The 14825-nt window shown below is 41.9% G+C and overlaps 1 protein-coding gene and 1 long non-coding RNA gene across 8 annotated transcripts in view; one reads left to right on the forward strand and one right to left on the reverse strand.

Moving 5' to 3' along the window:
• LOC129563799 (uncharacterized) overlaps positions 1–14825 on the forward strand; it is a 519846-nt gene that overhangs the window by 92272 nt on the left and 412749 nt on the right. The gene's annotated exons all lie outside the window — the stretch shown is intronic.
• Positions 11382–13729, reverse strand: LOC129563998 (uncharacterized). Its single transcript, XM_088833978.1, has 3 exons — positions 13057–13729; positions 12078–12219; positions 11382–11442 (listed from the first exon to the last, which is right to left on the reverse strand). The coding sequence occupies exons 1-3, from the start codon at positions 13727–13729 to the stop codon at positions 11382–11384; spliced, it is 876 nt and encodes a 291-aa protein (XP_088690104.1).

The following is a 14825-nucleotide window of genomic DNA, read 5'->3' on the forward strand; positions in this document are numbered from 1 at the left end:
AGATGTCATTGGAATTTTGATAGGAATTGCATTGAATGTGTAGTTGGCTTTGGGTAGTATGGACGTTTTAACAATATTCTTTCTATACAGGAAATGGGGATATCTTTCCCTTTATGTCTTCTTCAATTTCTGTCCTCAGTGTCTTATAGTTTTGGTGTATAGATCTTTTTACCTCCTTGGTTAAATGTATTTCTAAGTAATTTTGTGTTTGATGTATTGTAAATGAGATTATATTCATTGTTTCTTTTTCAGATACTTTGTCCTTAGTGTATAGAAATGCAACTGGTTTTTGTATGTTGATCGTATATCTTGCAAATTTACCAAATTCACTGATTAGTTCTAAAATTTTTTAAGGAGGTCTTTAAGGTTTTCTGTATATAAGATCATGTCATCTACAAACAGACAATTTAACTCCTTCCTTTCTGATTTTGATGTCTTTTATTTTTCTTGCCTACTTTCTTTGAGATTTGAGTACAATCCTGAATAGGAGTGGTGAAAGTGGGCACCCTTATCTTGTTTCTGTTCTTAGAGGAAAAGCTTTCAGTTTTTCTCCATTGAGTATGATGTTAGCTGTGGGCTTATTGCAGCTGACCTTTATTATGTTGAAGTATGTGCCTTCTAACCTAATTTGCTGAGTTTTTTTTTTTATCATGAAAGGATGTTGAATTTTGTCAAATTCTTTTTTTTCCCATCTGTTGAGATGATAATATGATTTTATCTTTCATTCTATTAATGTGACATTTACTGATTTGTATATTTTGAACCTTCCTTGCATCCCAGGGGTAAATCCCTCTTGATCATGTGCTATGGGATTCAATTTGATAGTGTTTTGTTGAGAAATTTTGCATCTACCTTCATTAGGAATATTGGTTCGTAATTTCTTATAATGTCCTTATCTGGTTTTGGTATCAGAGTAATGCTGGTCTCATAAAATAAGTTTGGGAGTGTTCCCACCTCTTTGAATTTTTGGTAATTGAGAAGGATTGACATTAATTCTTTAAGTGTTTGGTAAAATTCACCAGGGAAGCCATCTGGTCTTGGAATTTTATGTGTTGGGAGTTTTTTATTACCGATTCAGTCTCCTTATTTGTTACTGCTCTGCTCAGATTTTCAATATCTTTATGATTCAGTCTTGGTAGGTTGTATGATTCCAGTAATTTATCCATTTCTTCTAGGTTATCCAATTAGTTGGTGGGCTTATTTTTTTTTTCTAGTTCCTTGAGGTATAATGTGTGGTTGTTTGAGATCTTTTTTTCTAAAATTAAAGTAAGCACTTATTACTATAAACTTTCTTCTTAAAACTGCTTTTGCTGTATAAGTTATGATATGTTGTTTCTGTTTTTATTTGTTTCAATACATTATTTTTATTTCCCTTTGATTTCTTTGACCCATTAGGTGTTCAGGAGTGCACTGCTTAGTTTCCATGTATTTGTGAATTTTCCAATCTTCTTCCTGTTTTTGATTTCTAGTTTTATAACATTTCACTCCAAAAAGATACTTGATAAAATTTCAGTTTTCTTAAATTTGATGAGACTTGTTTTGTCTATTTGGGATAACTATTACCATTAACAGTTGTTGTTTTAACTTGCCTAGGTCCTGACTGTCTACATGTGGCTTTCACATCCTGTTTTGAATCCTCACCATTGCCTATGAGGTTTCTGCTTTCAGGAAAGGGCTGTGATGCTGGATACATTGTTGCAGATTTGCTTATAAAGCGGTTATCTTGGGACAGTGTGCTTTAGAAAGGATGCAAAAATGTTTTCTTGGCGTTATTAAGAGGTCATTTTTCTTGACAAAGGAAAAAAATGTGTCTCTAATGTAAAAGTCCCCATGATTTAGTCCAAAGATTGTGGACTATGTGCTTAGTTAAATGTCTCACTTTTTCATTGCTACTCCATACTTTGTAGAGACTAGTTTCCCAATCAGTCCACTACCCCTTAAATCACCTTCCCTGTGTCCCTGGAGGACCCTAATGCCTGTGAATTGGGTAATAGTAGCTGGGAAGGATTGGGGACGGGAGGAGACGGGGACGACAGAGAATGAGATGGCCAGATGGCATCACCGACTCGATGGACATGAGTTTGAGTGAACTCCGGGAGTTGGTGATGGACAGGGAGGCCTGGTGTGCTATGATTCATGGGGTCGCAAAGAGTCGGTCACAACTGAGCAACTGAACTGACTGACTGACTGACTGATACTTATTGTACTAATTATACGTTATAGAACACTTATATGGAACACTTTTTACACATGCCCCATGTCAATCTGTTCCAGGTCTGGCAACAGTAAGAACCCCCCTATGAGACAGAACATTTCTTGGGGATTATTGTACTCCTCTGCTTAGTCCATTAGTGTTTGGCATCTTGCCCCAATTTCACTGTGATTGCCCAGAAATGTATTGCACGTCCTACATATCCTATTGTTGAAGCTATTAAGACCTTGCTGAAATTCAAAATTCTACAGATGCCAAAAGCTATACTTCCAATCAGGCAGACAACAAGCTTACCACAGTGAAGAAAGTCTGGGGCCTGTGGAGAGCGGTCTTAACCCCTCACTTCAGCATTGAGGTGGAGAACTCCATGTAACCAAACTTTTAGTGCCTTCTACTCAGGAGCTTCTGCTTCAAAGGTTTTAGCCCAAACCAAGGCTATGTGCCCTCACCCCCACCCTGTGGCACAGTGGTAAAGACTCTGCCTGCCAGTGCAGGATTTGCAAGAGACACAGATTCAATTCCTGGGTCCAGAAGGTCCTCTGGAGAAGGAAATGGCAACCCACTCTAGTATTCTTGCCTGGGAACACCCATTGACAGAGGAGGCTGGCGGGCTACAGCCCATGGGGTAGCAAAGAGTCTGACATGACTGAGCACACACACACACACACATTCCTGCCCCCATTCCTAGAGACACACATACCTCAAAAGTTACTAGGCTGGACAGCTCCCACATCCCCAGTGAACCAGTCACCCCCAACCACAGAGAAGAGGAAAGTTCAAAATGGATATTGGGAAAGGAGAGGAGTCAGGATGAGAGGGAGGGTTAGCTATGAGGGATGGGGATAAGTAGCCCAGCAAGTTTTGACTCCTTCCTTCCTATCTTGCCCCACAGTCTTTTGTAGCATTGCCTCCATTAAGAACTTCAGGCAAAGGAGTAAAGATGTAGAATCATTTGCCATAAGAGTCAGTTGGTTAACAGGCTGGCTCTCCAAGGCACCAACCACCCTAGCTTTTCACCTAGGTTCACTGGAAGTTGGTTAAAATTTCCTCTCCAAGTCCTTCTCCTTTAATTCCGTCCCCCAAACACATCAAACACTGTGAGATCCCTCTGGATTCCTGTGCAGTGCCTACCTCATTTTCTTGGGAAACCCAGAAGTGTCTTAGAATACCTTTCACTGTGTCTGCCTCTGATACCTTGGGGCTACTTTGCTTAAACAGAAATGCAGGACTAGACATAACTGTGCTTTTTCAGTTCTGAGTGTAATGGTTAAGGAACACCAATGGGTCCTTGGTTTTCCTGATGATGGTATAATGTGATACCACACAATCACATGCTGGATTTTTGTACTTTCTCTATAAAACATCTGTATCTTTACCTTTTTGATAATGCTAGGTTCTTGATTAATTGGATTTTATTTCCTTTGTATTTTCTTCATGAAATTTCATTTAGATGGATGCCCTTTACCCAGGTAATTCTGGTAGATTAGCTGTTATACCTTCTCTCTTCTCAGTGTGAGCTTCTATTCAGTTCAGTTCAGTCGCTCAGTCATGTCCGACTCTTTGCGACCCCGTGAATCACAGCACGCCAGGCCTCCCTGTCCATCACCAACTCCCAGAGTTCACTCAAACTCGAGTCGGTGATGCCATCCAGCCATCTCATTTTCTGTCGTCCCCGTCTCCTCCCGCCCCCAATCCCTCCCAGCATCAGAGTCTTTTCCAGTGAGTCAACTCGTCACATGAGGTGGCCAAAGTATTGGAGTTTCAGCTTTAGCATCAGTCCTTCCAATTCTTATTCTGAGAACTCACCATTATTAATTTTTCCCACAGTTAACAACTGTTATTTTTAAACACAGGTTATTTTTTCATGTCCAGAGATACATTCTTAAAAGCATTCAGCTTCTTTGTAACTTCTTTGATCTTTGCGTATGAAAAAATACAACAGAACCTGTTTTGTAGTCTGTCATGGGGAGGGCAGTCAAATAGGATATTGACAATTCAGACCTGAAGGTTGTCAGAGAAATGAAATGTTCTTAAGAGGTTGTGCAGGGCATAATGGGCCTCCACTTAGGTGTGCCTGACCAAGCTGATGGCTTCCAGGTGGGTATTTGTATGGGGAAGAGGTGGTATTGAAGTTTTGTATATAAACACCTAGGAAGCAAAGAAAGTGACCAGTTGGAGGTTAGTGCAGTAGAGGGGGCAAGATGGTTCGTATTTCTACTCCAGTCTGGACTAGGGACTAGATCCAAGTATTATAGCAAGATGGGCTATTAGAATGAGGCATTTTCGGAATTACAGGCCAGTATCACTGATGAACATAGATGCAAAAATTCTCAACAAAATTCTGCCAAACAGAATTCAATAACACATTAAAAAGGTCATACACCATAATCAAGTTGAGTTTATTCCAGGGATGCAAGAATTCTTCAATATATGCAAACCAATGTGATATACCATATTAACAAATTGAAAGATAAAAACCATATAATAGATGCAGAAAAAGCGTTTGACAAAATTCAGCACACATTTGTGATTAAAACTCCAAAAAATGGGCATAGAAGGAACCTACCTCAATATAGAAAAGTCTGTATATGATAAGCCCACAGCAAACGTTCTCAATGGGGAAAAACTGAAAGCATTCCCTCTAAGATCAGGAACAAGACAAGGGTGCCCACTCTCACTACTATTATTCAACATAGTTTTGAAGTCCTAGTTATGCCAATCAGAGAAGAAAAAGAAATAAAAGGAATCCAGATGGGAAAAGAAGTAGTAAAGCCTCACTGATTGCAGATGACATGATACTATACATAGAAAACCCTAAAGATAGTATCAGAAAATTACTAGAGCTAATCAGTGAATTTAACAAAGTCACGGGATACAAAATCAATACATAGAAATCACTTACATTCCTATATACTAACAATGAAAAATCAGAAAGAGAAATTAAGGAATCAATCCCATTCACCATTGCAACAAAAAGAATAAAATATCTAGGAATAAACCTACATAAGGAGACAAAAGAACTGTATACAGAAAATTGATGAAAGACATCAAAGATGACATGAACAGAAGAAGAGATATTCCATGTTCCTGGGTTGGAAGAATCAATATTGTAAAAATGACTATGCTACCAAATGCAATCTACAGATTCAGTGCAATCCCTATCAAAATACCAATGGCTTTTTTTCACAGAACTAAAACAAATTTCACAATTCATATGGAGATACAAAAGACCCCGAATAGCCAAAACAAATCTTGAAAAAGAAGCATGGAGCTGGAGGAATCAGTCTTCCTGACTTCAGATTATACAACAAAGCTACAGTCATCAAAACAGTATGGTACTGGCACAAAAACATAGATACAGACAAGTGGAACAAAGTAGAGAGCCCAGAAATAACCCACACACTTATGGATACCTTATTTTTGACAAAGAAGGCAAGGATATACAATGGAGCAAAGATAGCCTCTTCAATAAGTGGTGCTGGGAAAACTGGATAGTTACATGTATAAGAATGAAATTAGAGCATTTCCTAACACCATATACAAAGATAAAATGGATTAAAGACCTAAATGTAAGACCAGAAACTATAAAACTCTTAGAGGAAAACATAGGCAGAACACTCGATGACAGAAATCAAAGCAAGATCCTATAGTAATGGAAATAAAAACAAAGGTAAACAACTGGGACCTAATTAAACTTAAAAGTTTTTGCACAGCAAAGGAAACTATAAACAAGGTGAAAAGACAACCTTCAGAATGGGAGACAATAATAGCAAATGAAACAACTGACAAAGGATTAATATCCAAATATATAAACAGCTCATACAATTCAATGCCAGAAAAACAAATAATCCAATCAAAAAGTGGGAAAAAGACCTAAACAGGCATTTCTCCAAAGAAGACATATAGATGGCTAACAAACACATGAAAAGATGCTCAACATCACTCATTATTCAGCTCACTCTCTCAGTCATGTCCGACTCTTTGCGACCCCGTGGACTGCAGCATGCCAGGCTTCCCTGTCCAGCACCAACTCCCAGAACTTGCTCAAACTCACGCCCATCAAGTTGGTGATGCCATCCAACCATCTCATTCTCTGTTGGCCCCTTCTCCTCAGGGTCTTTTCTAAGGAGTCAGTTCTTTGCATCAGGTGGCCAAAGTATTGGAGCTTCAGCTTTAGCCTCAGCCCTTCCAATGAATATTCAGGACTTACTTCCTTTAGGATTGACTGGTTGGATATCCTTGCAGTCCAAGGACTCTCAGTGAGAGTTCTCCAATACCACAGTTCAAAAGCATCAATTCTTCAGCACTCAGCTTCATTATGGTCCAGCTCTCACATCCATACATGACTAGTGGAAAAACCATAGCTTTGAGTATTGGGATCTTTGTTGGCAAAGTAATGTCTCTGCTTTTTAATATGCTGTCTAGATTTGTCATAGCTTTTCTTCCAAGGAGCAAGTGTCTTTTAATATCATGGCTGCAGTCACCATCTGCAGTGATTTTGGAGACCCTAAAAATAAAGTCTCTCACTGTTTCCATTGTTTCCCCATCTATTTGCCATGAAGTGATGGGACTTGATGCCATGATCTTAGTTTTTTCAATGTTGAGTTTTAAGCCAGCTTTTTTACTCTCATGTTTCATTTTCATCAAGTGGCTCTTTATTAGAGAAATGAAAATAAAAACTATAATGCGATCTTGCCTCACACAAGTCAGAATGCCCATCATGAAGAAGTCTACAAACAATTGCTGGAGAGGGTGTGGAGAAAAGGGAACCCTCTTGCACTGTTGGTGGGAATGTAAATTGATACAGCCACTATGGAAGATGGTATGGAGATTCCTTAAAAAAACTAGCAATAAAACCACCATATGACCCAGTAATCCCACTCCTAGTCATATACCCTGAGGAAATCAAAATTGAAAAAGACACATGTACCCCAGTGTTCATTGCAGTACTCTTTACAAGAGCTAGATCATGGAAGCAACCTAGATGTCCATTAAAAGATGAATAAATAAAGAAGCAGTGGTACATATATACAATGGAATATTACTCAGCCATAAAAAGTAATGCATTTAAGTCAGTTCTAATGAGGTGGATGAACCTAGAGCCTATTATACAGAGTGTAGTAAGTCAGAAAGAGAAAGATAAATATTGTGTACTAACACATATATATGGAATCTAGAAAGATGGTACCAATGAATTTATTTTCAGGGCAGCAATGGAGAGACAAATAGAGAACAGACTTATGGACAGGGGAGGGTGAGAGGAGAGGGTGAGATGTATGGAGAGAGTAACATGGAAACTTACATTACCATATGTAAAATAGATAGCCAATGGCAATTTGCTGTATAACTTGGGGAACTCAAACAAGTGCTCTGTATCAACCTAGAGGGGTGGGATGAGGAGGGAGATGGGAGGGAGGTTCAAGAGGGAGGGAACAAATGTATACCTATGGCTGGTTCATGTTGATGTCTGATAGAAAACAACAAAATTCTGTAAAGCAATTATACTTCAATTAAAAAATAAGTAAATTAAAAAAAAACATTTTCAGAAGCATGAGGCCCACTATGCTCAGGAATAGGTGTAACATGGAGTGAAAAGGGAAAGGGGTGCTAGAGCAGATATTTAACCTGGCTGCCTGAAACATTTGTCCTATTTGCAAGGTTCAGAAAAAGAGTTCAGTTAGGGATCCACATGTCTGAAAACATTTGAAATGTTCAAATCAAATGATAAACCATTAAATAAGTTGTATCTCCTTCCACGACAAATGTACCTTCCTAATGACCTGAAAGGCCAGGTTGGGATTTAGAATTCTTAGACTCTAAGTTCTGCCCTGATGGTGTGGGAAGAGCTGCCCTCCTTCCCTTCCCCCTGCCCATGCCCTGGTTCCTAGGCCGGGCCGCATCCCCTCCTGGGCCTACAACCCTTCCTTGGGCCTGGGAGCATCCACCCCAGCAGAGTGCAGTCAGCCCTCCCCAGGACAGGTCTAAGAGGAGCACACAGGCCCTGGAAACAGTCTAGGGACTGTTCAGGGCTGCCAGGTACCTGGAGCATGGGCTAGCAGGGACACACCCCTTGTTCCCACCGGCTGGGCTCCTGACCCTGGCAGGAGGGGTGTGGCTGGAAGAGGACCAACGTGGCCCTCTAAAGCACAGAGCTCAAGACAGAGATACCTCTTGCCTGGGCCTGGAAGCAATACTGTTTTAACAACTAGCACCGCAGAAATACTATCAAATCAGAACCAGTTTGAAGGTCCTCAAATTGTACTAGTTGACCTGCCCTTTCAGTTGAAATAATGGTGACAGGGAGTGCTTTGCCTTCTGTCTCACCATGTGGTTCTAGCCATAAGGAATAATATAACACATTTTAAAATGTCAACACTGGACTAAAAAAAAAAAGAGTTGTGGGGATCTTAAGTTTACTTCACTTTGTTGCTGCTGCTAAGTCGCTTCAGTCGTGTCCGACTCTGTGCGACCCCATAGACGGCGGACCACCAGGCTCCTCGGTCCCTGGGATTCTCCAGGCAAGAACACTGGAGTGGATTGTCATTTCCTTCTCCAGTGCATGAAAGTGAAAAGTGAAAGTGAAGTCACACAGTCATGTCTGACTCTTCGCGACCCCATGAACTGCAGCCTACCAGGCTCCTCCGTCCATGGGATTTTCCAGGCAAGAGTACTGGAGTGGGTTTACTTCATTTTAATCGACATTAAATGCCTACTAAGAGGAAAGTTCATTGCCTAGGGTTTTGGGAAAGAAAGATAAATAAAACCCTTAAAGGTCTCAGCCATTTAAAGGTTCAGTCCAGGGGTTGGTTTTGATGGAATAGGTGGATGTAGTGTGTGTATTTGCATGCACACAGTTAGAATATGAGGCATGCCACCACAGAACATGACAATAGATTATCAGTTATCTACAAGAAGGTCAGGAGCCAAGCCCATGGGAACAAAGTATGCTCCAGCTAGACCATGTTTCAGATACCTAGGAGGACTTAAGTAAATGCAGAAATGAGCCTCTCTAGTCTCAACCCCCCAGGCCCTTCCCCTTCTCTGATCCTCCACTCTGGTCATCTACAACTTTATCTTTTTATTACCTTAAACAGAGTTCAAACATTAAGTCCATTTTCTCCCTTTTCTCTTATTTTTACTTATTATGACATACTTCAGATCTGCACACATTATAAAGAATACTACTATAAACACTATTTACCCACCACCCAGTTTAAGAAATGTAAATTACAGATACAGTTGAAGCCCACTACGTATTCCTCCCCAATAGGATCGCTGTCCTTTTCTTTCCCCAAGAGGTAGCCACCATCCTAAATGTGGTTTATCTTTCCATCGCATGCCTTTCTGTATGCGTGCATATGCATACATCCTCACAGGAATTGCCTTTTACTCTCTGTATGTATCTACCATCCATTCCTGCTGAGTGAAGGTTCTCTTAGACTTCATATAGCTGGTATCATGTCTGTGACTTTCTGGAACCAGCTCTGTCCCTTGAGTATTTTTCTGGTGCCATCCCCTATCCACAGCCTCTCTGAGTCTCAGCCCCTGTGAATCCTAATTTCCTCTCCAGTCCAGCCCCTACCGTCCTGTTCAACTTACTTCCAACAGCCCCAAGGCAGTGAACGAAGGCTGGTCCCACCATAGATGGGTCTCAACTTCGCCCTCTGTGGCTCTCAACCAGCACTTCTCAAACCTTGGTTGCATCAGAATCCCCTGGAGGGCTTGTTAAAACACAGACTGCTGGGCTCCACTCCCAGCTTCTGATTCACAGGTCTTGGGTGGAGCCTAAGAATTCATGGGTGATGCTAATAATGCTATTTTAAGGACCAAACTCTGAGAACCAGTGCTCCAAATCAGTGTCTGGGCTCAGGCTCAGCAGCACCATCTGGCCTCCAGGCTGGGCCATCTATCAGGTTTCCTTCAAAAGCACCCAGCACTATGAAATACACATATAACACAAGTCATGTGTAATTTTAATGCTCTAATAGCCACATCTAAAGTAAAAAGAGGGCATCCCTGGTGGTCCAATGGTTAAGAATCCGCCTTGCAGTGCAGGGGACACAGGTTCAATCCCTGGTACAGGAAGATCCCACATGCTGAGGGGCAACTAAGCCCATGTGCTGCAACTCCTGAAGCCCATTTGCCCTAGAGCTCATGCTCCACAAGAGAAGCCACCTCAATGAGAAGCCTGTGCACCGTAACTAGAGAAAGCCTACAGGTAGCAATGAAGACCAGTGCTGCCAAATGTAAAAATAAATTTTTAAAGAAGTAAAAAGAAACTGGAGAAAGTAATTTTAATGCTATATTTAATACTAGTTTATCATTTCAACATGTAATTAGTTATTAATGAGACTTTACATTAATTTTTACATTTGTATTGAATGCTCAGTGGCCACACATGGCTAGTGACTAGTACAGTAAACAAGTTCATATCTAAAGCCTTGACCTCCATTTCTGTCTTTACAAAATTGTTTTAAATACAAATTTTATTTTGGGCTGCAATAAAAGAATTTAAAACAGGCTTATCAAATGGTGGAATGTGAGGCCTTCCAATGATGTAAAACGGCTTCTCATTTTTAAATAGATTTAAATCAGGATTATTTATATACATAAATCTATCTACATTTCAGTTTACTACTTTAAAACTTAGTTTTAACTAGAACAAATGCTGTCAAATATATTTGTAAAAGATAAAAGCCAATTAGATACTGGAGTTTTTATTATATTATTAGACAGCTGCTTTTTGGGTGATGAATTTTGGAATGAAATCAATGTTAATAACATTTCCATGGGCTTCTGAAAAATCTAAAAATAGTGAACAATGGATCCTTTCTTCTTTCTCTTCTTTCTAGTCTTCCAAACTGCATAAAGAAATGAGAGAAAATGAACAATTATACAGCATCAGCCAGCACCAGAGACTTTCCAAATCTAAGAAAACAGTCAGTCTTATGTATATCTGCTGCATCTGAGGGTTGTATCTCAACAAGGAGAGAAAAAAAAATATATTTTCCTCTTGTAACCTGCACCCTGGATACTGGGTGCATGTACAGCCTGATGGCTTCAGTCATGTGATCCTACCAACCTTGTCTTCCTCTTGCCCAAGACCATAAACGGTTTTTTTTTCCTTCCTTTGAGAGGCTAGTCTGGGACTTAAATCACTCTTTCTACCTTAAAAGCCTGTGCTTACTCCACAGATGATACTCACCCTCCCAGACCCTCGGTTTCCATATCTACCATATGAGAAAGAGACTGTTATTATGAAACACACCACTATGAAAATGAGGGAAAAAATGTTAACCATTAAAGACAAGATATATACCTTCACTACCAACTCAGTGATAAACAACAGCCATACTATGACTGTTTCTTTTGACTGTCACATAAGATACAAAAATCTACAACCGAACAAATGTTTAAGTATTAATCACTAAATGTGGTCCTACTTGAAATTCTGAACTTTTTGCTATTTGTAAGTAGTTACATTCTAAAAGGCATCTTCTCTTAGTGTAGGAGACTGCACTTCTGTGGTCAAGAAATGAAGGCCAAACGTGCACAACCCAGCTGCTGCTGCTTCTAGTCACTGTTTTCTAAAGAAATACTGGTCTTAGGTACTGATACATTTACAACTTGTTGGTAGTCTTACAGATACAGGACAAAAGACCTCATAAGAACAAATGAGTATATTTCACTTCATGCTCTTTATATTACTGGGTGCAGGAATGTTCTATAAACTTTAGGTAAATTTGAGTTGTTGAACTAATTTTAAACAAATGTTTTCTTAATTTACTCCAAGAATTAAAAGCAAAAACAAAACTGGTAAATGCCTGGGAATAGCTGGGTTATTTTCAAAGCTATACACAGATACCTGGACTTTCTGGGCCTGTTCTTTGCTGGGTCCAGATCCTTTTCTGGTTCTTCTTGTTTTCTGTTATACTTCTTTTCTTTCCCCTCACTTTTGGTGCCCTGAGCCTCTTCTTTGGAGTTCTCATCCTGGCATTCAGGAGTTTCTTTGGAGAATAATAATAGACTTTGAGACCAGACATTCACAGAAAAAAAATCCCAACTCATAAGGAATAGCAAGATATTCAGTACTCTACCCTTAGGAGAAGCAGGACAAAAGCAACAAAGAAAAGAGTCACTTTTCCTTCTGGCGGATACAACACTTCCATGGCCCTCACTTTGCTGCTACTTGATCATTTTCACAATGACATTATTTCTTCTTTTCTAGTAAATCTGTCACCCTGTGCTACTGATTACTTCTGGTCAAGGATCAGAATCCTCTGGGTCTGATTCATTCTGGATGTTTTGGTCAGAACTTTCTCGCCAAAATATGTTTTGCCTCAATAACAAATTCTATGGGGAAGCTCATTAGTTCCTCAATCCCCTGAATATTTCATTTTGACCAAGTGCTCCTGTATGAGTTCATAATGTTTTGGGATCAACTTTCCAAGAATCTTGCCATTTTTAAAAGCCATGAACCAAATATGAGGTATGCCATTTGCTTGTTCTCTTCCATGTCCTCCCAAGCTCCCTCTCGAACACCTGCCTCCACTAACCTTCACCTGTGGGCTCATAACTGGCACCGATCATCTCACGCCTCTTACCAGGGTTGGTAGAGGGCAGCTTATTTTCCCCCCAAACCAAAGAAGTCGTTATGGAGTTGGGCTTCTACTGGGCCCCTCTAACCTTCGATTCAAGTAGGCCCTGACTCCCAGCCTCCCTTCGGAGGCCCTCCTCTGAACCTGCCCCCTCCTCGGGATCCCTGGTCCCCAGACCCGGCCTGCAGATGCTAGTGTCCCCGTCCCCCCCCCAACTCCCCCCCCCCCCGCCCCTCGAAGGCTCACCCTCAGGGGCTGCCGGTCCCTGCGCCATCTCCCACAAGCTGGACTCCTCAGACTCCTCAGCGGCCGTCTCCCATAAAGAGGCCTCCTCAGCTTCCTCAGCCTCCTGGGCTTCCTCGGCCTCCTGGGCTTCCTCCGCCTGCTCCACCTCCTGGACCGGGGCTTTCTCTGCCGGCCCCTCCCCTGGTCCATCCGACGGCACCTGGACCTCTGAGAACCCAGCCACGGCGGCCGACCCGTGGTCGGGCACGCGCGGCCGGGTCCGGCGCCGGACCGACACGGGGTTGTCTTGGGGCCGGATGAGGATGTGGTTGTTGTAGTACAAACGGTTCATCACCGAGTGCACCAGATCCAGGAACGTTAAGCGGAAGCGGGTCATTGGGAAGTGGTGCGCATTCACCATGCGGTTCCTGCTCCCCGCCTGCTCCTCCTCCTCCCCCTCCTCAGCCGGCCCAATGTCCGAGTCCTCCTCGGCGTTCCCGCCCTCCAGGGCCGCCTCCCTCGGGCCTCCTGAGGCCCCCATGACTCCACCCGCCTCAGCTTCAGGCATGGTGTCACCCCTGTGAGGCTCAGAGTTGCGGTCCACACCTTCGTGGGCTCCGGCCTGCGCCCCCGCTGCACCTGCTGGGCCTTCCTGCCCGCCAGAGGCCAGATCTCCATCCCCTGTGGTGGACATGGCAGTGGGCAGTTACCTCAGCCTGGCGGGTGACGATGGCAATGGCGCAGGTGGTGGCACCCGAAGTGGCTGCCCTGAGAGGAGGCTGAGGGCAGTGAGATGGAACGAGGCAGTCACTGAAGAGACCACAGAGGAGGCCCCACGACCGGGAGGGTAGGAGGCCAACGGCTGAAGCGTCTCATGAAAGCCGGCCCTCAGGCAGGGGAGCCAGGCCACAGTTGAGGGGCGGGGCCAGAAGAGCAGACAATGGCATGCGCCCCCTTGTTACGAGCTTTGGGCTCATTTGCTGACAAACAAGGATTGACGTGCTCTGTGTCCAATGAACGGCCAAGGCCCTTGGTTGTCAAACTGCTCACAATTGCCTACTTGTTCTTTGACGCCTTAGGGTTCTAACATGTGTTGAGGTCTTCTAGGCTCATGTCCTTTATGTGATTGTGCAGGAAATTATTTATGAAGGCATTCTGAGCCATGTGAACTGTGAGAAATTTCCCACCTGGGAATTTCCACCTGGTAATGGCTCATGTGAATAGAGACAGGGTCATAAAAATGTTGTATATCTCAGATGTTAGCAGTACTGAAAACCTCCCGAGAAGAGAAAGAGAATTTGGACGATTTAACTTGGTTAACAGTAGTTGGAAAAGAGTAGACAAATTGAAATGAATGCAGTCAGAAGTGAATGTTGAAGTGTTGAAGAAGTTAGGAGCTAGAAGGTGTATGATGAACCCAGACAAATTCACTTAAACCTTTGAAGACTGAATAAAAATAGAGAGGTTTCTTCAAAGGATCAGGTCATCTCCTAAGAGCTAAGCATGACAGACATTAAAAGGGCCATCTTCCTAGGATGTTTCAGAGGCAAAAGTCCCAGACTTTTTATTGATCTCAAGATCCACTTAGTCCAGACCTCAAGTGTAATTTTGAAAATTATACAGAAATTAACTGCTTTTACAGTCATTCTGTAAAAAAAGATTTGTAGCACTAAAAATATTTTTTGAAAAAGACATAGCAAATTACATCTGGATGTTACATTTAGGAAAAATACTAATAAGTCTCATAATTGTAAAGAGGGATTTTTTTTTTCCTTTCATTAATCCAACCA

This window comes from Moschus berezovskii, chromosome X, assembly GCF_049115385.1.
Source record: "Moschus berezovskii isolate FMDL1 chromosome X, NW_MosBer_1.0, whole genome shotgun sequence".
NCBI classification, from domain to species: domain Eukaryota; kingdom Metazoa; phylum Chordata; class Mammalia; order Artiodactyla; family Moschidae; genus Moschus; species Moschus berezovskii.

Excerpts from the sequence above, each read along its gene's own strand:
- LOC129563998 (XM_088833978.1), bottom strand. The coding sequence starts at position 13,729 with ATGTCCACCACAGGGGATGGAGATCTGGCCTCTGGCGGGCAGGAAGGC. Across the intron at positions 12,220-13,056 it reads GGGACCGGCAGCCCCTGAGG|AAACTCCTGAATGCCAGGAT; the intron begins GTGAGCCTTCGA and ends TATTCTCCAAAG. Across the intron at positions 11,443-12,077 it reads AACAGGCCCAGAAAGTCCAG|ATATGGAAACCGAGGGTCTG; the intron begins GTATCTGTGTAT and ends CTCATATGGTAG.